Consider the following 27,951-nt stretch of genomic DNA (forward strand, 5'->3'; position numbering starts at 1 on the left):
CCAGGGGAGCGTAATAAATGACCGAGTCCCAAATAGGATTGCAATTACAGTTCACAATTTATTAAAGGAATAGAGGTAAGCAAACAGCGCTGGGTGCACCGGGAGTCTCTGCTCCAGCAAGACGCACCAAGTTACATCAGGTGGCTGGTTTTTATGCTCCTAGGCTAATACATATTCATTACCACTTCTAGAAAAGGCAGGGTTATTATAATTAGTTCCCGGAATCCGAACCCTCCCACTGGCACATGCATATCAGTCTCTGGTGGTCCCTCTGGGGATCTCTCGTGCTGAAGGCTTGTAGTCTTCCTCCCAGGCTTTTTCCTTGTCCTTCTCCTTTGTCCGTCTTGGCCAGATGTCAGAGACTTGTGCAGCGTCCCATGCAAGCTTTGTCTTTTAGTCATCCTTCAGCTTTTTCCCTTCTCCTTAAGCTCTTGGCCACATATCAGAGACTTGCATAGTGTCCCATGCAATAGTCATAATAGTTTGCAGTTATTTTGAAACCCCTTCGTTCTCTTATCTCCTATTGACACAAATTGCTGCACAATTCCTTTGCAAGATACAAGAACTATATACATTAACCACTCTGTTTTTCTTAGACTTGTGGTTATATAAGGGCACGTAAGACAGAAGGTCACATTCATCATACCACGCGGCCCTAGCACTGTTCCATACTGACACGAATCAGATGAACATATCTCACACCTTTCCTTGCCTTGCCTTGCCATTTTTTCTCTTTTCCTTCCCTTTTCCCTGAAGAACAGACTAGTTCTGTAGGCAGGGACCCCCGACGACCACCTACCCCAGGGGCGGTTCCCTCTCCTCTGCCCCCGTTCCCCCCCGGGCGCGGCTCCGAGCCCCGCTCTCGGTCCCGGCGCTGAAGGCGGCGGCCGAGGTCGCCACCTGCTGGGGCTGTCTCGGGGCCGTCTCGGTGCCATTCGCATCCCTCCGGGTCCGAGGGGGGTCCGGGGCGTGGGATGGGGCTGCCTCTGGGGAGAGACCCTCTGGAGATGCCGCCAGCAGCGCCTGGCAGCGGGCGGCAGCGCCCCTTCGCGGTGGATCCATCAGCTCTGCTCTTTGGGGTCTGGCCCTGCTAAGGGACCGGTGGAAATCAATGCTAACCCCAAACATGAACGCATCCCAAGGCACCCTGCAAAACCTTAGTGCCAGAGGGAGCATCTCTGCCATCAAGCAATTAGGATGATTAAAATATCTATAATGATAAAATAACTCATCGTTGACTGGTGCACTGTAGACAGTCATCCTCAGCTGATGACAAGGAAGAAAGTCGAGGCTCTCCACAGCCCTTGGAATATGGCTATCTAGTGTTTTCCCATATATATATAGGAAATAGATACATATATACAGGCATAAAAAGCAGCCTGCTTTTGCAGTGACTGATGGTATGACAACAGTTAAACAGCTTTGTTTCCACAAACCCATACACACAAGAAATGCTCAGATTAGTAAAGTCGTCTGCACATTCAAAGGCTGTATAATTTGGAGGAAGGAAAGTTTTTTCTATTGAGCACTGATATTACCTTAACAATGAACTCAGAACTCCTTGTGCTAGAAGGTAAATAACACTATAAAACACTTTAAAATGTCTGTCAGATTGTTCTTTCCAGTAAGTCATGGAAAGTAATTCATGTGAAGTCACAATAATTCATGTAAAGTCACAAGAAATACAGTGCTCTGAGCCCTGATACTCATTGGCCAGCGTTTAGCAGTAAATAATACAAATCCCATTCCTAAATCAGAATACCAATTTTGTTTGACATGATTTAATTTTAGTTGATTTGCCTTAATTACAAAAAGACCATTGTGGTAACAATATATTTTCAAACAAGCTTGCAGGGACAGTATCTTGGCTTGCTTAAGTCGATGTAAGAGTACACTGCTGCCAAAAGCAGTTCTCCTGCTGCATCTCTTGCGCTTTGCATTGGTAATCACACAACTGCTGACCCAGATGACATGCATTCAGTGCACTGATGTGACCCCACCCAGCACGATCATTTAATCATTAGTGTCAATGCAAGAAGATACGCAGCCTGGTCAAGATGGGGTAAATCCTGACTGCCCCTTCCACAGACTTAAGCCACCCGGGACACATTCTCCAAGGTCCTGAAAAATCTGAAGATAGCAAATGATAAAGATCAATGAAGAACAAGTTAAAATAAAAGGATTATATTCCTTTCTCTTCTCATGTATACCATAAATACAATACTCAGAAAAGCAGACTCTAGGGCAATTCCTGTTTTAAAGGCATGACTTCCAAAAGGAGTGTTGCATTCCATTATCCTCAGGGTCCGTATTCACTTCAGTCCTTAAGTCTCTGATCGATTGATTACTTGTAAATGACCCCCAAACTGACTCTTTCTTGTGACTGCACCAAAGGCATCTGCATCTTCTTTGCCAGCAGGTCCACTGGGCCTGCATGGTACCCTTTTTGTCATACCAACCTCTCCCAGCGCTCTTGTGCTGAAACCCCCTGGTGACAAATGCAGACTATTTTCTTTCAGTGTTCTTTTCAGCTACTGATTTTTGCTTTCACGTTTTCTCTCTCTGTCTTCTTGGTTTGGCTTTACAGTGATAGAATGTGTTGGGTCATACTAGCTGATACTTGCAGAGTAAAAAAAAAAAAAAAAAAAGTAATTGTAATAACTGCAATAACTGCTCATGTGCTCATGTAGGTCTCAAAAATCTGGTATTAAGCCAAGGTTTTCCCATGTAATCATGGTGTCCATACAGCAGAGCTGTCATCTCTATACACTTAGTAAAACAGAAAGCTTCAGCACTCTTTAGGCAGGCTTATGGAATGATGTGTTAATCTACTCCCATTAACAAGACAGCAAATTCCCAGTTGATTACCCAATTCAAATTAAGCACATGTAATCTCTCTGTGACACTCACAATGGTGTTAGTGTAATGCATACAGAGAGAGAAGGGATGAAGTCAGTGTGCTCAGGAGTGCTCAGCTGCCAACATTAATGTCATTTAGGCACTCTGAATTTTAATATGGGTCATTAACACCAAACTCCTGTAATCACTGCTTTAAAGACAGAGCTTCTTAACTGTGTCAGTCTTCCGCTGTGCACTACGGAAGCAGCGCAGGCGATGTTACAGGTTTTCCAGTTCGTGGTAGGATGGGGGAGTCCCGTCAGACTCTACCATGGACGTGTACTTTATGGGAGGTGGCGGTGGCTTGAAAGATGGAGGTCTGTTCATACTGCAATGGAAGAGACAAAATATGGTATAACACAAAAGCCACATGAAAGACCATTTGTAAAATGTTCACAGGAGGAAGTAAATGGACACTATGCAGAGGGTATAACAGCACCTGACATTTGCTCTTACACATTGTGACTTCCCTGTTTCTGTTTTACAGCCCCGATGCAACTCCTGGTGTCCATATGGCTTTCTGAACTCCCACCTCACAGTTTTACTTTATTCATGTTTTAAAAAAAGATCATGGCCCTGGTGAACCATTCAAAGCCATCACAGGGATCTTCTGCTCCTGCTGCTCTTTGAAGATATATTTAAAGAATCGTAACTTCTTTCTTTTGCCAATTTATAGGCCAAGATAAAGTAAGGTCCTGTCCCAAATCAGTGATAAAAATCAATTCAATTTTTACCTTTGATGTATAGGGTTTGTTGTTATGTTTTGAAAGGACTTTCTAGGACAGCAAATGATCCATGATCTCCATGATTTTTCAAACATTTTGGTAATGGTAGTAAGATTATAAATAATTGCCTTTTAGATACCACTTTCCTCAGTGGGTTTCTGAATGCTTTACTAAGGAATTAAACTTTGGCCGTAATTACAAAGTCAGTGCTTCTCTGACTGGGATTGTGTATCAGGTAGCCTACTTTCACATACATTATTCACAACTCCTGTAGTACCCTAGAAGTACAATTTCATTAAAGTATGTCCTCAAGTAACCACGCAAAATGAGAGAGCAAAGGCAGGTGGCAGGGAGGCTAATAGAAGTGGGAGGCTCTGGGGGAAAAAAATTACTTGCACTCTTCCCTTATATTCTACAGTATGCACCAAACCTGCACTACAGCTCTTTTTTTAAGGTTTATTTTAGAGATAACCTACAGAATGGATGAGAAGACTGAGACCACTCTACACTGCATACTCCTGTATAAAAATTGGCATTAGTGATCCACATACTTAAAGGCCTTGTACACTGTGGATAGTTTCAGGTGGAAGTCCAAACACCAGAGACTGGAGTTTGTGCTGTATTATACCTCCCACCCATTCTGTTCCCCTTGCTGATACTTACATCTCTTTTTGGTACTGACACCATTTCCTGATGCCTAACACTATCAGAAAGCTGCAGAAGAGGAGCATGACAGCTACCACCGTTGGCCAGGGGAAGCGACTGGCTACTATATTCTTCACGTTGCCTGCAAGGGACACAGTAATGAGCCAAACCTGGTCAGAATGAGAGATGTTTGTGCCTGCTGCCTTTGGCTTGCTGATCCTCCCCAGCCCTGCAGACAAAGTGGCCCCAGCCCAATACAGGGTAGCCGGGTTTCCAGGCTGAGCACTGTAAAACCTGAACATCACTGCTCCAATTCATGGACTTGTGTTCTGGCTGGGTTTGTAGGCTGGTTTCAGCCATTCCCCAGTGGTTAAATGAGGTTATTTAGGCACAGCCGGACAAGCACTTCATCAGAAAACCACTGGTCTTCTCTGTTCCCCCATGAGCTCCTCCACAGAGAGGCAGCATGTCACAGCACACCCCCAGTACCCATCCCCACTGCTTAGGATTTGTAGGATCAGGTCTCACCAGTACTATTGACCAGTGGGATGATGGTAAATAAACCTTTCCATCTGGTAGCTGAAACAGGCTGGTCTGTTATGCTGAAAGACACATTACCTGCAAAGATATGGTACAAAACATTTTTAGTAGCTTACTTGTTTTGTTTTATTATTATTTATTTCAACAAACAATATGTCCAAACCATTCTATGATTCTGTGTTTAGAAGCCACCATCATTTACCCTGCTGAGGACTGGAAATCAAATTCCAGAGTCTGTGTGTCAAAGTTCATTTTGTGAGACAATTGTGGTTTTGGCCTACAAGTTACTGCTAGGCAAAGAAATGTGCTTTTATCAAATTAAAGGACATTAGAAGAAACAGGGAATACTGGTAAATACCTATTAAGATATTCCAGCAAGCCAGCACTGAGCTGCACAGCAGTCTGGGAGAATGATAAGATTTTTGCCTCTTTGATGGTAATGAAAAAGCTAAAGATACTAAGTGGCTTAGCAGCAACACAGAGTCTGCTTCTGCCATGACTGTGTGAAACCTCAGTCTCCTGTATCAAGAGCTGTGTCTGAATCACAAAAATAATATTTCATTTGTTTGTAGACAGACATTTTACCTTTCCTAATACAGTTAAGCAACCAGCCTTTAAGATCAGTGCTGCCTAAGGACACATGCCTGTTTTCTCAAGCTTTGTGTTCATGTCCTCCAAAACAATAGCTAAAATATGCAGCTAGACAGCTATACGGCATTTGCAGAACCATCACAGCACTTACTATGCACAGGGGTTGTATCCTCAGATGAGAGTGTTGCATTCTTGAGGTTCTTTGGGGATACAGTGGTAGAATCATTCAGATCTGTAAAAAGCAGTAATAACCTTAAATGATCGTAACAGCCTGTACGTGACTGCTTCATTAGGCTTAACTGTAGCTATTTTATATCATCATTTTTCCCTGATGCAAACAACAAATGGAATAACAGAGATACCTGAGAGTCTTTCATGTAATTGCTGGTTTATAGATCCAAGAAAAAAAATTTCCCTTGTTTAAATGATGTAGATGAGTAACCAGGCTGAGCCAGGAAAATCTAGCTTTCTCATGAGATGCTGGTTCTGACTGAGATTAAGCAATCAAACATACATATATATAGAGAGAGATTTTTTTAAAAAATACATATATATGTGCATATATACATATATTGATACATATTTTAATACATAGCTAATATATAAATACATTTAATTAAAAAAAAAAAAATTACCAAATATATATGCTTATATATATGTGCACTCAAGCATATATGAATGCTCAATTACAATCAGAAAAAAAAAATCAATCTACTTTTAGGGCACTCTAAAAATTCACTAAGAGTTTTTGATGTTAATTCAATTTATTATTTTTTTTTTTTCCTTGTTTATCAGGTATTAAATTCTACAGGGGCAAGCATGGTAGACGTGCCATTTAGAAGAGGACAAAAGAAAAAAAAAGGGACATACACTTAGAAATCTCAAAGCACTGCGCTCTATACAGCATGCCAATGAAAGCTACATATTATTATTTACATAATGGTTTGTGTTACAGCCTCAGAGAATTTAGCTAATAGTGATAATCCCCACTGCAGGAGCCCCGTGGCTCTGGGAGGACATACTGGAACACATTGGTATGCCTCAGCAAGCACACCGGTGCTTGTGTGCTCTGAAATTGTTCTCAGTTATAGCTGCCTCACAGAAGACCCTTCAAGCTCATGCCTCAGCTAGCTGTCAGGCAGACGTGGATGTAGGAAAGACAGTGAGTGGTGATGTACCTCCCTTAAATAAAATGTGGTTCAGCGTGCTTTTTAACAAAATTGCAACGGGCAAGCCATGCACGAGCAGGATCGCAAAGCGAGCGGAGTCGTCACAAGGTTTCAGTCTAAATGTGTGGTTGTGGGTTATATGCCAGTATATAACCACCAGTGTGCTGCAAAAATATATTCAGAATAATGAAAGTGGCTGCTGTATTTGCACTTCAGCCAGAAGATGACTGCCATACAAATACAATAGCGCACTGACAGGTCCTGCCTGTCCTGAAAGCACAAAGCAAGATGTTAAAAAAGAAAGTAATTTCTGGCATTCTGCTGCCAAACAAAGGTTTTCTGAAGGGAAGAGTTGAGAAAAAATGTCCACCTCCACCTTTTTTTCATTCATTGGTCTTTAATGAAGCTGCCTTCCGATGTTCTATTAGCCAGCCTTTATAGCCCCACATTAGCTCACAATTTCATTGCTGCTCTGTGATTTTATTTAGCTTCTCCAGTAATTTATTTTGTCTATAAACTGCCCTCAATACTCAATGCATTTGCATAGTAACCCTCCTAATTTTAATATTATTAAATTAAATACATCTAATAAAAGCAGCATACGGAAACATTTTTCATTCCTCTTTCACTGCTGCAAATCCTTAAGGCTTGGAAGACTTGAGCCTTTGTCTTCTAACTCAGTGCAATTCAGCAGAGGAATGCTTTTGTGGAGCATTAAAAAGCTAGTACAGATGACACCACTTGATGTTTGTTCTCTGTTTGGACACTACTTTTCCATGTTTAGTAATGATTTTTGGATGGCAGCATGATGACTATCAGGTGACAACTGAACATAAGCACCGCAGATGTCATGGGCTTGGCAAAGGCATTGTGAACTGAGAGCCACATAGAGTACCTGCTGCTGCACTTTTCGTCAGAGACTCCAGACCACCACAGCTGTGCATCCTAAGTCCATACGACATTTGCACTTTGCAGCACCTCTAATTAGCTTCATAGCATCCCTGCTACAGTCCTATCAAGCAAAGGAGATTTATCATCTACTCACATGCTGTTGTCACGTTCTCTGTGAATGCTGTGATGCTGGTATAGCTTTTTGTCTCTGTGGCAGAATTCAGCTCTCCTGTTGAAAAACACATATGCTTGCAAAAACTGCTGTTGAGGACCCCATTATTTGTTCTTCATTTTTTTCCTCTTTCTTCCCTAAATGTCACATAGTTGTAAACTACTATCTGAAATTTTAGCTTCTCCCAGACATCGCCAGAAAATCCTATGTCTGGTTTTAAAAGTCTGTCACAAGCTAGAAACTTAAGGGGAGTTTAGTGACCTGTATGAATAAACTGAGAAAACATGGGGTATTGAGGCCTGAATTTTTGGCTTTCAGCTGAAAATCAGAAACTGTGATTGTACTGGCTTGTTTCAACCTGAAATCAACAGAGAGTGTTGAAAAAGATGTAAGTAAGCTTAAATTTGGACAGGGTTTTACCAGGTCCAATGGGATGAAACTGTTTTCCCAACTAGCAAAGAGAAGTTTTGAGGAAATTAGTACAGGGGGATTCACACCTACAACGGCTGGTGCCAAATACCAACTTCTTTAACATTTTTCTTGAATCTTCTTTTGAAGCAGTGAGTGTTCTGGAGATGAACTAGCTATTTATCTGATATTCAGATGCAGACAGATGGTGGTTAGCAAGTAGACCTCTATCTGTCCATGAGGAATATTTCACATTTACTAAAAAGAGACCATCTTCCTTACACCTGTCTCATTTTTGGAAAAGTGCCATTGTGCCATCTGAACAAACCTGAGAAAGAGAAATGCAGCTATAACTTAGCAGTCAAAGCCTGGGGATCTCTGGCAACAGAGATGGAGGTTAAGGAAAGACCAGGCTATGGATTTAAGAGCCTTCGCTTTGCATCCCCTCCTCCTCCCATCTATTTCTGTGTACTATACTACTATATTCTTGTATTAATTCCCATCTGCCTCTTGGGTTTTCATTTTAAAAACATGCAAAATAAGGGAAACTGAAACACCACCCCCACCACCTTATTTTATTTTATTATTATTTTTTTTAAGTCTCAGGCTTGGATTTAGCATCTTGACTCAGCTGCAACCCTAAAGGTCTGACTGCAAGTGCAATGGTGGGACTGGTGTGGGAACCAGAAGCAAGCCAGAGATGTGCAGCACTAACCCACACTCAGTACAGTGCTCCTGCCACATGTCAGGGACACTGGTTAAAAGGCAGTTTTTTCCTGGGCTGTTTACAGCAGAGAAATGGCTCAACTTTGGCTTGCACTATGACGTTGACATTTTACCTTCCCAAGCAGTTATGATGTACAACCCAGTAAGGGGAAGCCTCTCTATTCACATTGTATATTTATAGTCCTACAGACAAAATTATTCCCCCTTAGTGCCCTGCTGCCAGCCAGGTCTCTTCTTTAGTGGGTGGGGAGTGCAGCCCAAGAAGAGGCCAGATTTAATTTCACTGCTGCTGCAATCTCTGTTCCTGCCCTGGCATACATATATATAACCTCATCTTTGCCCCAGGCTTCATATGAAGGTATTCACCTCCCAAACAGTGCTCTTCTGGGTCAGAATCAATCCTTTTGCTCAGCCTTTTCCTCCAGTACTGCTTCACATGTCACCAATTGCATTGCACTCACACCTGAGCAAATATTGCTGTAACATAATGACGGTTGCTTTAAGTGAAGTTTGCAGGGTTGAATCACACAGGTGAAGGAGGACAATCAACACCTGACAGGCTCATGAAAGTCAGCCTGTTGTAAGGCATTTTGTTTTGTCTGGAGAGTAAAACAGCTGCAGACCCCATGGACTGTATTTATTCTTTCTATTGATACTGTGGTGCTATGGAAGGGAAGGCAGTGGTTCAGCACCGTGGAGCTGTATCGCCTCTTCCTCATGATGCCTGTGCTGCCATTTTGTACATGCTATTTGACTCTAAAATGGGAGTTTCTTATGCTGTGATTCATGCTGAAGCAATATGGAAATCATTTTGGCCAAATTCATTACCTTGTGTTGTGGAAGCGTGAGCCAAACTTGCTCGAGTTGTGAAATCTGGGGAGGTCGAAAGTGTAAACTGATGCTCTAAAGAAACACAGGTTAAACAGTATCCCATTTAGTTGGTAGAATGCTTAAAAACTAAAATTAAGAAATCATAGAACAACTCAGGTGAGTATAGAACGAAGAACTTGCAGCAAGCATTGAGAAAACACAGACTATGTGACGGGGGCCTACTGTTGGGGTTGCAGGTTAAACGCTCAGGACACAACCCATCTATTCAGCAGGTAATCAGTAAAAGTCAAGGTGATTAAAGCAGACCCTTTCACATGGGCCAGCTATTATTTAATTGTGATTTTACACATAGGGCTCAGTTTAATGGCCATGGGGCGGATTATGCACATGCCAGTGGTAATCCTTGGCCTAGCTGGGGCCTGTCCAGAAGTGGGTCTCACAACATGTCACAACTGTATAGGCCTGGGTGACCACACTCTCTTGTGGGTTTTCCTATCAATTACAGAAGATAGTTTAATGTGGTTATCCATATGATTCCTCTTGACAAGCAGTGACACTTATCCCATATCATTAATGAATAAGGATGATATGCTACTGTCAGGTCAAGATAAAAATGGGGATTTAAACTTCTTTTCTGTCACAAGCACCTCTCCATCATAACAGGAAAAATTTATTTATGGTTTTATAGAATTTCTATTCCATTTTATAAAAGGTATAAGAATAATATTTGGTATTCATCATGCCATTTTACATGCTGTTCTAATGTGACAGAGCTTTAGTAGGATTTGTGTTAGCTCTCTTCCCGGTTGACTTTGCAGCTCACAAATTCCCATCCAAGAGCATTACAGGTACTGCCAGTGTCAGGGCACGCTGACCTCTCACTGACATTCTTCTGGCTCTGTGTACATGGCATTTAAGAAAAGGTCAAGCAAAGATCATACATCTATTGACTGAGTAATAAGGAAAGCTTTTTTAATTTTTCCTTACCTGAGGTAGTCATGACAGCAGATGTAAGTGCTGAATTTCCAAGGTCTATAACAAATCAAAGCAAACACCTTTACTAAAGATGAAAAGGGTATTTATTCTGCTTTAGAAAAGAGGGTCATTCAAGGGCTCAAGAGTGAGAGAAAGTGCATCACACAATTTCCAAATAATCCTTCAATGCATAACCTAGCCAAGTGGTCCAGCAAGAAACAAGAAGCACCAGAGGGAATTTTGCTGTGTAACCCCTAGGGAAAGCAAAGGTTTAGGGGCCAAAGGGTCTGGAACCACTACCACCTCTGATCTGCACCTCACTCAAAAAGCAGCAGTGAGTTACACGGTTTTAACCCGTGCGGACATATGTGCCTTATTAGCATGCAGGTTGAAATAACATATGTGATCTGCTGGTGGCACCTGCATAGCTCCTTCCATGAGGCATTTCAGAGGCTGTAACCCTGGCAGGAAATATCATGAACATCTCCCTGAAAAGTGCTCACCAGGTCTTCAAAGAAGTGGACAGAGATAGGGATTTACTCCTTGCAATTGAAGGGCTCTTAACCATCTGGCCAAACACAACAGAGACATGGTCCTGCCCAAGCATCATTTACATTCCAAGTAAGAGGAAGCTTACGTAGAAAAAACACACCACTTTCCTTGCCATTTATCTACAGCATTTATCTGACACAAGCACATAACGCGCTGCTGAAACACAGCTGTCTCCTGTACACAGCAAAACAAGCTATCCAAGGATAGACATCTCCAAAGCACTTCAGATGATGTTCAGGGAGAACGATTTGTCTATCTGCGATAAGCTGACAATAAGACAAACTTGCAGGGGCAGAGCACAGATTTTCCAAATTTACACAAATTAAGACACATTCCATCAGTTTCTTAATTAGGCAAAAGTGTTGAGAATCTTGGCTGTGTACTTAAGCAGAATGTCAAACCATTAGTAGGGAAGTTATTTTTAATTACCAGCTCAGTGATGAAAGAACTATATTCAAATGCTAGCTGAAGCATCAGAAAGAACATTAAGCGCCCCTCAAGGCCGGAGTTTAATTATGTTTGGGTTTAACTATGATGGATTACATCACAAAAATATCTGTGCATTGTATTTGCTCTGAAGTCATAGCTGCAGAAAAGGATACCTTACTATTCACCCAGAAGCAAGTCTGCAAAACTGTTTCTCCAATAGCTTAATAGCTTTAAGAATTTATAGATGCACCCCTAACATAACCTAGGTTATTTTGTCTTCTAATTTATCCTACCTTCTGAAGCCATGTTGGTAAATGCTTGGGATGAGGCTTCATTAGATGTATTGTCTGTGAGGGAGGAAGGAAAAAACAAAACAAAATCCAAACCAAAACAAACAAACAAACAAAACAAAACAAAACAAAAACACAGAAAGATGAAAGCAGTTCCTAAAAGAAGTTAGGCTTTTGTTAGAAAGGTTGAAAATGTAGTCTGGAGTTTGTGCCATTAGTATGGCACCTTCACAGAATATTGCCAAGAATTAAACTAATTTTCCTCCTTTTTGTCACATCTAAATACATTAACATTTTTATACAGAGTGGATCTATCTTAGTGTTAGTATAGCCCACAGGCAAAAATGTAGACTTCTTTAATTGACGTCTCTCTGATTTGAATACATTTCTACAAAACTGCAAATTGGGTGAAATGAGTAATTTTGAAGAAAAATGATCATTCATCTCCCTTCCTTCCAAAGCTATATTTCAAGGGACTAAGCTTTGGGTTTTGATGTAGTCTTTGCTGAAAAACATACCAATAATATATCCAGAGCCAAAATCTAATAGAGGTGTAAGTAGTTACCATGGTACATGGTATACACATAAAGGCTGCTCCAGGGCCAGCAGTTCTGTTATATTATCTGTGCAGCAAGGAACATACATAATAGGAAAATAAAATAAAATAAATAAAAAAAAAGGTTTAACTGTGCATTTGCACCTGAAGACAAGGTGTGCACAAGAGGGTGCTAAAGGAAGTCTGTCTGCCCTTCTTGCCAGCCACTCTGCAGGACTCCTCAGTGAGAAATACATGGTTGTAACAGCTCACTGGTGCTGTGTAGCTAAGTTAGTGTATTTTTGGGTATGGGAATTGCAGCAAGATACTGCCTAACAAATACCAAACATCTTATATTTGTGTAGGAGTTGCTTTTCTTCTCAACTTGATGAGTTTACTCAGGCATTTTTGTCAGGTTTCTTGGCTCATTTAAAGACTTGAGCTAAGGAACCTGCCAGAAAGCTCAAGCTGTATGATGAATGTGTTTAACAAAACTTCCATACACTTCCCATTTCTTCTGTAATTTAAATAGCAGAGAATACGTGTTTTGGTATTCTTAACATTTCAGATATGTCCTATCTATGAAAAACCTACCAAAAGAAAGAAATATTTCTTCTGATGAAATATTCCTTGTTTCATTCCTGAGGAAGGGAAACAGACATACACACGAGAATGTTGTATGTGCCTGGTGGGTCTCTTGTAACATTAGCATAGATCTCAGCTGGTAGAAACCATCACTGTCTTGTGAGTCTTCTTGTTCAACAGACATTTCTGGAGAAGAAAAAATAAACATACACACAAAAAGAAAATAAAAATCTGCAACCCCTTTTCATAACACTTCAAATTATAAATCAGTCGTGCAAAATGCCAGTACTGAAAAGCAAGCTTATATAGCTGAAGGTTTCTTGGCTGAGATGCTATCCAAAGCAGTCCACCCAGATGGACACCTACATGCTCCCATCAGCAGGAGTGGTTTAGCAACCATTGCTTTTCCTCTGAATCATTTCTACAGTTATGTAATTGACCTGTTAATGGGACCTATTACCTTCAGACTGCTCCGTCAGTCTTGCTCGGTCCACATACCACACGATGCTTGGCTTGGGAAATGCCTTCCTGACAATGCAGCTCACATTAGGCTGTGGGACAATGAAAAACAGTTAGCCTCCAGCATTCTCTCCTGCCTGCCACTGCTGGCATACAAAATCCACGCTGGACAGAGTTGCTCCTACAATCTTATTTACACACCACCCTCCTTGGTCATGAAGTACTCCCTCCACATTGCACTTCTTCCCCTACCATTTTCCTAGTTGGAGACACCGTTGAAGGAAAGTTAAGGGACACCCCTATTGCCACCCTGGGGGTGATGGGGCTTCAATGACCATCAGTTCAGTTCAGTGGCTGGAGAGGCATGGGGTGACCCCCCAGGACCCAGCCCAGCCCTTTGGGGACAAACACTCATATGGAGGAATACTGGCACTGGTAATGTGTAGGGTAAGGGGGCAAGAATGAGACACCTCCTGGTTATCATGCAAATCTTTTATTTATTGGGCAGATAAGGAGACAAATCCCATTAAAAAGTCTACCTAGCACATTAATATGTTGAATACACAAAATTAGATACCTTTGTAGAGGGCATTGTCCTTAAGAGGTTTCCAAAAGTCACAAGAAATCGCATGTGTTAGATGTAGTAGTCCTGGCTGTATGCCAGTTGTTTTAAAAAAAATCGGTGTGCTCATTTCACTTTCTCCTCAAGCAACGAAAGGGAAGAACTGGACCTCAAAATCAAGGCTGGATGAAGGGGAGGGCACTAGCAAGATGCAAGGTCTCATCTGCATGCTGCCTGGATGTTCCCAGTTACATTTACTTAGTAGCTTATGGAACTAAGAGAAATTGCCTTGTCCATTTGAACACAAGACATTCATATGTGACTTAATGCCGCACAACACCCTCTTGCACCCACTTTTGAAGTGGGTTGTGCACAACACATTTAGTTGAAAGCAAGTTTGATATATTGCAGGCAGCAGAAATCAAACGTTTGTTATGAAGACTGAGACTATCCAGCTGAAACTCTTTCCTTGCCATTGTAAATAGTCACGATCTCAGTGTAATTGCTTTCCCCTCTTTTCTCTTCATTGTTCCTTTATTATTCAGCCACTTTTAGTTCATAATATTTTTATAGATATTTCCTGTGAAGAAATACTAATCTGACATCCAAAGTAGATTTAAGCCCAATGAGAAAGCATAGAAAAGAGAGGGAAAGCAGTTGGTGTTTGTTTGGAGATGAAAAATGGACCAACTCTTCTTTGAAGAGTTTCTACTGGTTGGCCCTGTGACAGCAGCACCCCCTCCTCTGCTCAGCAGGACAGGACAGACAAACACCTGCAGGGTCCAACGCTACAAGGGAAAATAAGTCACCACGGAGAATATAGTGGTTTTACAGAGTGGCCTAGCTCAGGCTTAGTCTGAACACAGGTGGATATGGTGAACACAAGCCTCTGCCTGCCCAAAAGCTCTCTTTCTGAGGAAAACTTCCTTAATATGGAATTCTTACAGATCAAAAGTTTCAACCTGGTTGGATGCAACAGGAAGCAGGACATCATAACAAGTAGCAAGATCGTTCAGTTAGAGGGGCTACAAATATATTTTATGCTAAGTACAGCCAGAGCTGTACAGCAGGCTTTCTTTTTAGGTTTTACTCTAAGGAAGCAGGTGATAAAAGAGATCCCCCCACACGTGTAAGTGCTCAGTTTTAAACAAGGACCCTCCAACTTAGATCCAGCCACTCCATTGATATTTGATTACTCCAGCTGAGTTGTGCTTGGAGCACATTATGATACATTTTGCCTGGCAAAACCATCTCTTTCCCCTTGACAGGGTAGGTAATTTGGTAGCAGCCTGGAGCTGTGACCAGCCCCAACCCTAAATCAGAGCAGCACCACATCTACTTGGACTACAAGGCAATGACTCAGAAGGATTTCTGCTCAAGATAGATGTCACAGAGGGATCAGCTCTCATTTTGGTGATGCTGAAGCTCATCTCTGAGTTACAGAGGAAATGTTGACAAGCTGTAATAGAAAATGCAGTTGACAGTGACCACCAAAACTCATCTCAGTGCTAGAATCAGTGATATTCATGTTATTCCTTGCAGCCCCGGTGATGGTGGCATATGATCTGCTCAGCCTCTCCTGGGGTCCTTACCAGCCCTTACCATGAAGAAGGCTTTCCCAATATCTAATCTGAATTCTTGCAGAATCTAAGCCTGCTGCTTCTGGTTCTGTACAAGTGCATTAAAGAGGCTATTCCTTTCACTTTTCCTGCAGCCTTTCACGTATGTGAAGAATTATAGCCTAAAGAAGGAAAATATGAGCAGTCCAGAAGAGAACAGCCTTAAATTCTTTCCCCAGATGATTTTGCTTTGACCCCTAATTTCTCATCATCAGCAAGAATGGATAATGTGGTCCAACAGGTTTCCTAAGAATCTATCTGAACTTGCTCATTTCTTCACACTATCTGCAATCCAAAATGGATGAGACTGGGGAATGAGAACATTTCCTTGGATACTTTCTATATTGGAACATAGCCATTAAAATGTCCTAAGTTTTTTACTTGAAACTTAAAGGAAAACCTAAGTTTCATGACCATTTCATAGTAGTTTCCATGTCCTGGTGTGAAGAATATTATTGTGAAAGACTAATGCTAGCTTTGTAGATAAAACCAGTAGCATTTTCTGACTAGCTGGTTGTAAACCATGTTTAACTCAAGCACAGGGAGTGGACCACCCACAAATGATTTGTATTTGTTTTCTTGCCTATTCCTCAGAAGCTGACTAGTTATGGCGTCCCTGGTTATTTTAATTTCCTATCCGATGCAATATTATTCCCTTGGGTAAATATCATGTTTTCCACAGCTGCATTTTTATTTCAAAAAGTCACATTTACCTTCAGTAAATAGCCAATTGCTCATCTAAAAATGATTGAACTTGGATATAACAGACATTCTAAAATTTCTAACACATCCCTTGTGGGACCCGCAGTCCCCTGCATCACCAGCGACTCCTCACAGCCTCTCCTCCCCGTACCAGAGCCCTCCCTAGGGCTAACGCAAGGTCAGAAGTTACCCAACCCACAGAGAAACCCTCAGCTAGCGCCAACATGCTCTCACTGAATCAGCACACTGCCGCGAGGATGACAGTCACTCAGAAGAAGGCATATGAGTCACTGACATTAGCTCATTGACTTCGAGGTCCCCCCTGCTGCCTGGCTCAGCACAGCCTGCCTGGCCCTGCTTGCCTAGAGCACCCTGAACAAGCAGCCACGGTCACGGTCACAGCCATCCCTCTGTGCTCCAGCACTGCTCACCTTCTGTGAGGTGCCAGCTGGGCCCTCCTGCAGGCTAGCAGAGATTTCAGGGTAGGCTGGAAAGAAAACAAAAAACGTATTAACGAAATGGCTATCAAAGGTCACAGTAACAGCTTCTAATGAGACTTAATGGCCTTGTTTTGTAAAGAGAGTTCAAATTAAATCCTACATCCACCCACATACCTGGCAAGATAAAAGCTTGCACTGCTCCAATTTGAGGTCAAGGAAGTGGTTTAGAAGCACACATCAGCAGCTACTACCACAAGATCTGCAGTGTATTTGTCTGCCTTTCAAAGACACTTCTGTGTGGCTTTGTTGAAGCTACCTAAAGCCACCCTGCAGCCACAGCTCTGATAGCAGGGCATCATTGTTCCAGCTGATGATTCCTCCAGGTGTTTGCCATCAAAGCTATCTGCAAAAGTTTTAGCCATCCCCTGCTGTCCCCCAAACTGTCCATTGATCTTGGGTACCACCTTTCCCCACACTGTTGTTCTGGTAGATATGTGACAGTCTCATGCCACAGGCTCTTCCTGCCCTGGCCAGGAAACCCAGAGCTCTGTTTTACATCAAAGCAGTGGCTTTCTGATGACCACATCCACACGAAATGGAAAAACTTTTTTTTCCTTTTTTTCTTTTTTTCTTTCCCTTTGCACAGCATTTCAGTTCTGGGCACAGCTGACTATAGATGCAACTTTCCGGTACCATAAGTCTCTTTTAGCTGGCATCTCTGAATCAGCCATTAGATTCCAGTAATGCTGACAGTTAGGTAAAAACTGCTGAAACTGAGGTTAACAGCAAGTCTCAAAAGCCTTGAATAAATCATGCTTTGGCCCTTTCTGGGCCTTAAAACTGGACTGGAAACAAGCACAGAACCTGGATCCACATTCTTTCTCTTTCCAAGCTAAACATCAACTTTAACCCCACCATTAGTATCATTTTTTTTTTTCTTCTTTGCCTAATTCTGTTAAACCAGTGTAGGTCACCTCAGCTCATTACTTTCCCTGCTGAGATGACGTGTTCAAGTTTTCCTGTCATTTTTGAATCTACCCAGGACTCTCTCTCTCTTTTTCTAATTTCCATTTTTCTGTCAATTGTTACAGACTGGTTATGCCTGAACTGACCTATATTTAGTGATTACAGCTTTGTGATTATCTAGCCTTTTGGATGGATTTTTTTTTTTTCCTTTTCTTCTTTCTTCCTTTTGTTTGGTTCATCTTTCCTATCAGAATACAAATATCTTAAGATTTCTGCCTCACCAAAACAGTACTGGTGGTAGTGGGGCTGGCAGATAGATAGAGAAACCTTTCAGGTGTAAGAAAATGTATGGTAAACTGGATCTTCTAATAGGAGCTAAAAGTTGGCTGATAGACTAAATAACTTTAAGCCTAATGCCTGTGTTTCCTTTAGGGTTTTGATGAGAATGGGAATGCATCTCCACTTCTGTATTGGATGTGGCCTCTGCTTTTTGAGAGGATGTGTTTGCTCGGTAACTATTCCGTAAAGCAACTCTCAAGCACAGCTCAGAATGACCTAATAGATCTTTTCCATTTAACATCTCAGCCCCTGTTAACACTTTGACATTCATTTGTCTTGCTAGGATATTTACCAACGGTTTGGGCCTAGCAGATATTCAATATTTAGTATAGTGGTTTCTGCTGCTGAGCTTTTACTCTTACAAAAAGGAGAAATCAATATTTGGCAAAGTTACATGTGAGAAGGCCATAAATTTTCTCAGAAACTTGTACCTAAAAGAACTCCATTCTGAAAAAGACATATTTTTAAGCATTGCAGTCTAAAATTAACCCCTCAAAAAAAGCTCTTGATTGAACATATTTTATTCAACTTATCAAGACCCTCAGCTTCACTGAGAGACTCACTCCTGCACTTCCCATGCTTCTACCCAGCTCTCAGTCATACCCAGGCCACGTCAAGCATCTCTGGGGAAGCACCACTCCTGTCCCTCAGACGTGGGTTGTCTGTTGTGTTCACACCACCCAGCCCATGGGGTTGCACTTGTTCTCCCCCAATTCCTGATGGAGTGGCACTACTAGCAGTAAAGCAAGCCAGTAGTTTCTGGGAACATCATGAGATGTTCAGAAAAACCCACAAACAAAATCTGTGGTTTCTTTCTCTTGTTTGTATTTCTCCCCTCTTGTACCAGCTTATTAAGTTGGTGTGGGTTACATATGACACAAAAATTCAGAGAAAACAAGCAAACACACACACACAAAAAATAATAATAATAAAAAAAAATCAACCTCTTTCATTAACTGACACAAAACAAGGCAAGAGCATCAGTCTGGGCAAGAGGGAGTTCAAGTATCTTAATATCCTTGAATGATTACCCAAGTAACTCTGTAGCTGCTTGACAAATGTTGATTTTTTAAGAGTAAAACCCATGTCTGAATCATGCAAATGCAAGAGGAAATCTAAGATCATTAACTTCTATTTTCATTTCTCTTGCATCAGCGACTGACAGCCCTCCGACAGAAAGTTTTTTTTTTGTTTTTTTCCCCCCCACCGTACCCTGCTGAATCTTCCTTTGCATCCCAAGCATCAGCCTTGCATTACTGTGCCACCCGTGAGCTGTGGGCTTCCTCAGACAAGCAGCCACAGTCAAGGGACTGTTGATACACCCACTGGCTAAAAACCATTCATTTTAGGAGACTTGTAAATATGTTTTTCAGACCCACGGCTCTACCAGAAGAAGATACAGCCTCATTTTCCCTGGGCAGCATTGTTCTTACCCAGTTGTGGAGTGGTTCCTAAACCTCTGAAAAGGGAACAGAGCAAGAAACTGAAGATGGGGAAGGCTTTCAGCATGAAATACCAGCCCATGTTTGCAGTACATGGGCCCTGCCCCCTCCTGACCAGTTTGAGACCCTCCTAGACAGGACCTCATTTTCAGAGCCAGAGCCTTTGGCAGCAGTTATCAATCACATCTCCAAAGGACATGACTTTGCAGCAATGACAGCTCCAAATCACATTCATTTTGTAACTGGGGCACAGAGATCTTGATGACCAACACACCTAGCTGTAAGCTGAAATGTGCCAATGTAACCTTACACACATGGGTGAGATCATGGTAATTTGCATGCCAGTATTGTTATGTGCTCAGTGGAGTAGAGCAAATGTTTTTGATGCCAGACACATGAAGAATGGCCTCAAATTCTTTTTAAGAACTACAAGGTTATTTACAAATATTTTAACTTCCTACAGCAGAAAAAAAAAAAAAAAAAAAACAACATAAATGTGTATGTATATACACACAGGTACATATGAATATATAAAAGTGTATTTCAAAAGCTACTGCCTTCAGAAGCAGGCAGAAGCTTTACTTTTAGAAAAGTAAGAGAACAGCTGAGGGAAGTTCCTTACCGAACACTCTCACGGTGGTGCTGCTCTTCCGGATCCTCTCTGGGTGGTAGACCACATGGCAAGAAAACACCTTGCCATCATCAGTAATTTTGGTGGGAAAAATCTTTAAAGTGTTATTCAGACCCAGGTGGACTCTCCATTTGTACAGCATGCTGCCATTCCCATACACCTCAGGATGGGAGGGCTCCTTGGTTATAAGTTCCTCTTTCTTTCCGTTTTCCTCCTGCAAATATATCATCCTGTATAACTTGTAAAGACTGGATATCCCCTGCTGTTTTTGTAGGCCAACACTATTCCCACTATGAAAACCTTCCCTCATACCCCTAGCACTTAGTAGGTGTAAGTGGACATTTCCAATACTTATTTTTCCCAAATACATTATCTTTTTATGAGGAGATCCCCCAGAACTTCAAAACTGATAGCGGTCATCATCTTACCAATAAACTACAGGGTAAATAGCTATCTTGTAAGTCCTGGCCCCTGCAGCCTGCACAGAGGGCAACAGAGCTGCTGGTCTGGAAGTTTTTAAATAGTGAAAACCTACTAATAATAGCTCAAAGTCATCTCCTCAGACTGCCTGTGTGCCAGTCACCTTGACATATGGATGATGCAACCAGCACATCCTGGACATCTGTGCCTTGGCATATATTTGCAAGATGTCCTCTAAATGATGCACGGTGACCCGTGTGTCATTGTGCTGACCTTTATTTTATTTTATTTTTTTGTGTGTGTGTGTGTTTTTTCTCCTTTCCTCTGCTGTTTCATTTTGTAGAGTGAGCTAGTTGCACTGAAAAGTGTTAATGGTAAACATACTCCACACAAAAAAAAAATCATGATTTTAAAATTAAGAGTTCACTGCAAAGAGATCTGAATAGGTAATGACATGAGACAGAATACTAAAAAGTTTAAATATTTGAAAGTTGCCTTTAAAATAATCCTCAACAATAACAACACAGTGACACCAGGAAGAAACTAACGGGCAAAGCGCAAGCACACTGCTTGCTGATATTTATATGAGTTAATGAAAAGGTTACTGTAAAACATGCATACAAATATTTATCCATAAAGTGAGATGCAGAACAAAAACATAACTAGCTTTAGATCTCGCAGCAAATTGCTGTTTTATATATGTGGTTAGCTAGATAAGTGGGTTTGCATGTCTTCAGTGTGCGTCTGTGACATGGAGGTCAACAGAGCAAAAAAACCATTACAGTCAACCTTTTTTTCCCATTTCAAAGCAGCCTGATATCTCACTAACCTACGCAGTAACTGTATTTTTCAGACATTAAAGCTTCACTACTGCAAAAATCCCTGAGAAATCTGATAAAAAGAATATTTTAGCTGTTACATTTGCTAATTTTTTTTTGGTAAGACTTCTCTACATGTCCTCATGACAAATTAAAAGCAAGTAAGGGGGGATTTTCCCTCTTTGTTTGTTTAACTGTGATTGTTTGTGGTGTCTATGTTGCAAATCCACAATTACACTTTTCCGTTTATTATTACTGTCCATCGCGATGGATAGCTATTGTTTAACACATTCTGCAGGATGCAGTAAAATCCAACATTTCTCATTCTATCTGCAAAAATACCCTGTAGTTTCTTCCATAATTTGTACTTGAGCAGAAATAATATTTAGACTTACCACTACCCACTTCAGAGGGTAATTGGACAAGTTTGCTGAGGTCGCGTTCTCGAGGCATGGGATTTCTAAAGTCTGGCTTAACTGTGCTTCCTTCACGTAATGCTGCTCCTCTTTTAGCATCGCAAAAACCGCAACAGCGACAGCAGCAACAGAAAGCCCAAGGAGAAAAATCAGAAACATGGTGTTCATCATGCTTTAAGAACTGATTCTGACTGCTGTTCGAGGAACGGGCACTTTTTTGATTAGAAGGGAATTGTAATTTTCAACCATTACCCATAGACACATTTGTTAAGTGAAAGCCCTGCATCCAATTCCAGATGTAGTTTCAAGACTTTAATTCATGACTTTATCCAAATTTTTGTGCAATTCATAAAAACCTTTGCTTAACTGCTGGATTGAGACATTTCCTTTCGGAGCTGAGCTTCCATTTTTCTCTTATGATTTTTTCCACTGCAATAAACCTTCACACCAATTTTGTGCACCTAAATTTCCTTTTCTCTGCAGAATTTTGCACTAAGCAAGGTGTTCATCTGTCAGGCAGGTTAAGATTAACCCTGCTTTTCAGTGTAAGTGGTCCTTTTATTATTCTCAAACCTGCCTTCTCCCTCTTACTCTTTCATTTGTCCTCTATTTAAAAACGTATCTCAGCAACTTCTACCCTATCCGTTCCTGATACAGGGCTCAATTTCACCTTGGGAAAGACAGAAGCGGTGCATCAAGCAGAGCACAGCTCTGGTCCAAATGTCAGATCTGCCTGCATCCCCATGTTTAAGCAGGAAGAGCAGTGGTGTAGCTGGGTGATGCTGCCAGTGCCTTGGCAAGTGCTGAGCTCTCCAGCTAGCCTCTCTGCCACAGCCTGCCTGGACACTCTTGAGCTTTCCTCCCCTGGTAGATTTGGCTTATGTGCTGAGACAAAACAGATAAAGTGCTGTGCAGAGTACAGCCCTCAGAAGTACCAAGATGAGCATTTGCCCCAGGAGCTCAGCCTGTGGACAGCCTCTGCCTGCTCTCACCATCACGTGTTGCAGCTGCCTAGTTTCCCTTCTCTCTTTGATTTTCGTTTCCATTAACAGCCTGGTGGTGATGGTACTTTGTGTTTGCAAATCCTACATGCGTCTGCTGCTCTGTTTTTTTTTTTTTTTTTTTTTTTTTTTTTAATTACTATTATTATTATTATTATTATTATTATTATTATTTTATTTTATTTTTTCTTCCTGTATCTGTATCTACTAGCTGAATCCATCTGGATTCACTTCACTTCAGTGCAGCTGGGAGCTGTACTTCATTGATGACTGCTGCCCTTCTCCATCCCACTCACAGGCTGCATTGAAGTCTTCTCCCTTCTTTTGAATGGACGAGGATCATTGTAAAAGATCTAATTACTGTAAAATACAAATTGGCAAGAGGTATGTTGCAAATTGAACTTTTGAATTTTCTCTAGGAAGTGGTATCAGTAGCACCAATTTCTACATCATGTGGTGGCTGAAAAATCTACAACAGTGCTGATATGAATGGCAGCTGCCCACATTTAACATTATAATGCATGTAGATAGCAGCTAGAGCTTTGAACATGCCAGCATCAGCCAAGGGCACTAGCACAGGAAGAGGAGCAATGCCTGATTGTAACTATTACTATATTAGGGAAAAGAAAGAAAAATTGTACAAAGAACAGAACTGTACCCATGGACACTGCTGCTCTCTGCTAACCCTAACATCCCCCGCACCTACCCTGCTCTCAGCCCTTGAAAATGTGCTGCAGATACAGCCCCGGACACCACCAGGCTGAGCATGCTGGCCTTGAAGCTCTGAAATGAAACTTGGCTGTGTTTGTTGCATTTACTTTAATCCTCCTCAGCTCGCTAGCAAAAAATGAATAGGCCCAAAAGAGGTTTCTGGGGTCATCAAATCCAATCCCTCTCCAGCACAACTACAAATTTGCCCAGCTCACCCAACATCCCTGCCCAGCTCCATCTTCATGGCAATTTGGACTCTTTGGTCTCACTGCTGGCATTAAGCAGCTGTTCCCAAAGTTGCTGCACCAGTGGTCAGCACTGTTGTTTAATTTGTAGCCAAATCCATTCACATCCTATTGAAAACCATTTATTCCTTCGCCAAGATATTTAAATATCCTCCCAGGAGTTCACGTTCTCCCCCAAGGCTTACTTACCAAAAGCAGTCATGCTGCTTCTCAGCTTCCTTTTGGCTGACAAAACAAGCCAAGTGTCCAGTCCCATGATCATCCTAAACAACCCTCTCTTTTGCTCCACTTTGGTTTAAAGGTGGGGATACACATCCATTTGCTGTGCTAACACCCATCCCTGCAAATCCCAGCCCTCCTTTCATTTTCCAAAATGAAAGCATGGACACTGTCCATCTGATCATCTTTTGTGCATTCCCCTCTAACTTCATGTTCCTTCAAACAATGAAGGTTTCCTAATCATGAGCTGGATAATGACTGAAAAGTTCCTGGGACATAACTGCAAGCAGCAGCATTTAGTGACACCATTGCAAACATCAAACAAGCCACTCACATTGACCAAGGAATGATTGTCTAACCTGATATCCTCTCCCCTTTTCCCTGCTATGAAAAAAAAAAAACATCATTTGTAGTTACTTACCTTCTGCCTTGATGATAAGCTGTATTTTTGCAGCCTTTGTCCCATATGGGTAAGTAGCAAAACTGCACTCATACTGCCCGCTGAGGGAGATGGTAACATTTCTCAAGTGCAGAGCCCACTGCTGGCATTCAGACCAGGAGTTTGAGTCAGGAGAACACGAGGTCTCATTAACGTCCCAATTGCAGCACTTCCTCATGCTGAACGACACGGAAAAGTTGGAACAGGCCTCAAGAAATTCGAAGTAATGGGTACCCAAAATGGGGTGATGAACAGCTATTCTGGACAGATGGTTGGCATCGGTCTTGGACCACTGTGCCTGTACTATGTAGGTGGACTGTGGTTTGGGGAAGGTGCACAGCAGGGTCACATCAGTACCTGGCAAAGCGTGGACCACCTCTGTGTGTGCAATGACATCTCCAGCTTGGCCTTAAAAGCAAATGGGACAGTTGTCAGCACAAGAAATATTTAACCAAAGCTTTCTTCTAAGCTGCCTTATAAATGATTTGGTGCCTTAGCTCCAGATAACTCTGAAGGCTCACGCCTACAGCTGCAACAAACCTCTTTCAAGTAAATCTCCTGATTTACAGCTGAGAGATACTGCAGAGCTCTGCTGCTTGCAGAGGGGAACCTAGAGGGCAAAGCAGCACTTGCCCGAAGGAGGGTGGGGAGCTCCCATTGCTCTCACTGTGAAGTGCAACAGAGCTCAGAGATGCCCCATGAAAATGGAAACCTTTCAAGTGACATAAATGAAGCAGAAGCTGGGACCATTCATTCCCCAGCTCTGTTTTGCAAGAACAAATGAGAGATCCCTGCTGGCTGGTCCTGCCTGGTGCAACTGCCCCTGCCCGTTCCCACTCCTGTGGCACTTCAGCAGGAAGCCATTCTTTCACCTCTGTGCTGCTAAATGGCTCCTGCATGGCCTGAACTGCTGACCACTCCAGTGTCAGAGGGAGCAGCCCTGCTATGAATGGCTTCTTCCTGAACTAATTTCATAAAGCACATTGGCAGTCCTCAGTGTGCCATAGAAAGGAGTAATGGATCAGTGAAATGAAGGGGCTTTCAACACGAGCCTCAGCTGCTTGTTTGCTGCTGTGCTGTTGTAAGATTGATTTCTCTCCCTTCCTCCCTCATGCACACAAGAGGTTTGCAGTTCCCAAACCCTGTGTGCAGGGCACTGACAAGCTTGAGGAGATCAGGAATTGAGGTATGGGGGCAGTTGTGGTGAGCCAGGTGCTGTCTCACCCACAAAGCCAGACACAACAGGCCCTTTCTCCAAGAAAAAAAAAAGTGCAAAAATAAATTTGCACAGATGTCCTCAACTACAGACTTGTCACTGAATTTTACCCTTCCTGTGTTTCAAAACATCACTGTACATTTGCTCTGAGGACTTGTCCTGCATCCCACCATGCGTCCCCAGAACTGCCAGCACTTGCTGCTCCCTCTGTGTGCCTATGGAAAGCAGGTGCCTACTTGTCACCTTTGCCACCAGCTTGGTCTTTGGCAGGGAAAAAAAAAGGAACGGGTTCTCACATCCCTGCAGAGGCAGCTGAGGTTTGGGACACAACTGCTGAAGAGTGACATGAGCATGCAGGGAATATGTGCATGGAAAGCTTTTTTCCAAAGCTTTCCAGGGCAAATTTTCCATTCCTTTTTTGTCCCTGTGCATGCGCCATTCAACTTTTAATTCAATTCCACGAGATGGGAACAGATAGGAAGGTAGAAAAGAATAAGCCTGATATGGGTATGTGCTGTGAGAACAATTACAGAAAACTGTCTTCATAGGAGCGAGGAGCTAATTATAGCAAATGCTCATTGATTACACTGAAAGTTTTGCATCTGTAAGGTAACTAAAATGCAATCAGACTAGCAGGCAAGAGTGACCCAGCAAGTTATCTGTTGTGGACTGATGCTGTATTGGGTCAAAGGACCATGTAAAGAAGGCCCACCAAGAATTATAAGGAATCTGTTATTATTATTAATTAATAGTCTATCACATTAGGTTATTTTAAGTAAAACCAATACACACAAAAGTTCCTAACTTTATGTTGCCATCTCAATATAATTAATCTAGTCTTATTCTAACTTCATGTTGTTAACTCAAATGCTATTTCAATCATGGGAGAACAAAGCAGCAGTCCTACTTTTCTCTAAATAGTTTTGCACTGAACTTTCTTGCATGTCTTGAGGCTTCTATTTTGTTGCTTGCATTTGGGGGCTTTTGTTTTCTATGAAAACTCCTATGAACTATTTTCCTGCCTTTTAAAACCAATCTGTCTCACTGACATGGAAAATATGAACAGCCTATGCTAGACATTGAGATGCATATTTTCATGCCAGCCAAATGCATGAACCATCATTTTTCTGTTCTTAATCAGAAGAAAGGCTCAACACATGAAATTCTGCTTCCTAGCTGGCAGTAAGTGCTCCTGCGTTCAGATTCATCAGCCTGGTGGGGGCAGAGGGGCTTGTGAGCATCATCAGGCTTTTCAAGCCTTTTAAGTGGCACAGAGGGCTGGATGGGGAAAAGAAAGTCTGCTTAAGGGTTGCAGCCATACAACTTATCCTTGCCTTTAAAAGCGTTTCAGTTCTTTCTCTCTCCCTGCACACACAGATATGTGTGTGAGAGGGAGATGTTTATTTGCTCTTTGAAAGCACAGTTTGACTTTTTGCCGACTGGGGATGAGCACACGTTGTGCTAAACACAAGTGAGATGGTCTCAGTGATTATTTTGGTGAAAACAGGTTAGACGTTTGAATAAATGGCTCTGCTCATCAGCACAAACCACTTGCTCCTCATTAGCTGCACGATATTACCAAGGTTATTAGAAAGTTGTCACAAAACAGAACATAATTGTCGGTAGTTACAGCTTGCTCTAGAGAGACCTAATAACAAGGTTTTTCACCCTCGGTCTGAAAATGTCACCCTCCCCAGCACCCTGCTCTGCAAGCCAAGCACAGGCATCCCACTGCCACGCTTACCTGCAGCGCTGTGTGCAGACAGTAAGCCAAGGACAAGGAAGAACCATCTTCCCATCTTGTCTTGACGAAGCTCGGTTAAATACTTCAGAGCTCTCTTGGCCTGTTCCTGGCACTTTCTCAGAAAAGGAAGTCAAAATGGCCTGCCCTGCGCAGACAGGCAGATGTGCAGCACGGTCACGCTCATCGTGCTAGCACGACTTCAAAGAAATGCTTCATTAAACGTGAAAGCCTCAGTTTCCTGTCTGAGCAATAAAATTAGTACACATTATGAAACCTTTATGCTGAAAACACTGCTTACGCCATAAGCCCCTGGTGAAGACTGTATTTTTTCCCTCTCTGTTTTTTCAGATGAAGTCAGAGTAAACATTTTACAGGTTTAAGCTCTCCCTTGAAAACCTGGCAGGTGCCTAAGACTGAATATATGGTTCATAACATATGAAAATGTTGCTTTTTCTTTCCCTCACTTCATTTCCTTCATGTTCTTCCCAAACAGCTCAAATATGCAATTTTCATAGTCTCTATTCTCACTGCCTTAAAAACATACACACAAAACCCCAAACAAAACAAAAAACACCACCAACCTCAGCAAAATAACAAAAC

General features: G+C 42.0%; 1 protein-coding gene across 3 annotated transcripts; it reads right to left on the bottom strand.

The window, feature by feature from the left end:
• Positions 1-33: 33 nt before the first annotated feature.
• CD96 (CD96 molecule) lies at positions 34-27,951 on the bottom strand. 3 transcript variants are annotated; one of them, XM_068693541.1, is made up of 16 exons: positions 27,352-27,951; positions 24,749-24,799; positions 24,374-24,570; positions 21,756-21,865; positions 20,114-20,336; positions 16,736-16,791; positions 13,423-13,513; positions 12,972-13,148; positions 11,846-11,899; positions 10,584-10,628; positions 9,594-9,668; positions 7,614-7,688; positions 5,551-5,631; positions 4,797-4,886; positions 4,287-4,410; positions 34-3,226 (listed from the first exon to the last, which is right to left on the bottom strand). In XM_068693541.1, exons 1-16 carry the CDS (start codon positions 27,396-27,398, stop codon positions 3,118-3,120), a joined length of 1,605 nt encoding a protein of 534 aa, XP_068549642.1. In that variant the 5' UTR covers positions 27,399-27,951; the 3' UTR covers positions 34-3,117. The 3 variants fall into 3 exon arrangements, with proteins under 3 accessions (XP_068549642.1, XP_068549622.1, XP_068549632.1); XM_068693521.1 differs by having other exon boundaries at positions 24,374-24,799; positions 27,352-27,947; XM_068693531.1 differs by lacking the exon at positions 11,846-11,899 and having other exon boundaries at positions 24,374-24,799; positions 27,352-27,948.

Source organism: Anas acuta, chromosome 1, assembly GCF_963932015.1.
Source record: "Anas acuta chromosome 1, bAnaAcu1.1, whole genome shotgun sequence".
Lineage (NCBI taxonomy): Eukaryota > Metazoa > Chordata > Aves > Anseriformes > Anatidae > Anas > Anas acuta.

Coding starts and splice junctions, on each gene's coding strand:
- CD96 (XM_068693521.1), bottom strand. CDS start 27,406: ATGGGAAGATGGTTCTTCCTTGTCCTTGGCTTACTGTCTGCACACAGC. Junction 24,800..27,351: donor GTCTGCACACAGCGCTGCAG/GTAAGCGTGGCA, acceptor TTTGCTTTTAAG/GCCAAGCTGGAGATGTCATT. Junction 7,689..9,593: donor TCACGCTTCCACAACACAAG/GTAATGAATTTG, acceptor GTTTTTCAACAG/GAGAGCTGAATTCTGCCACA.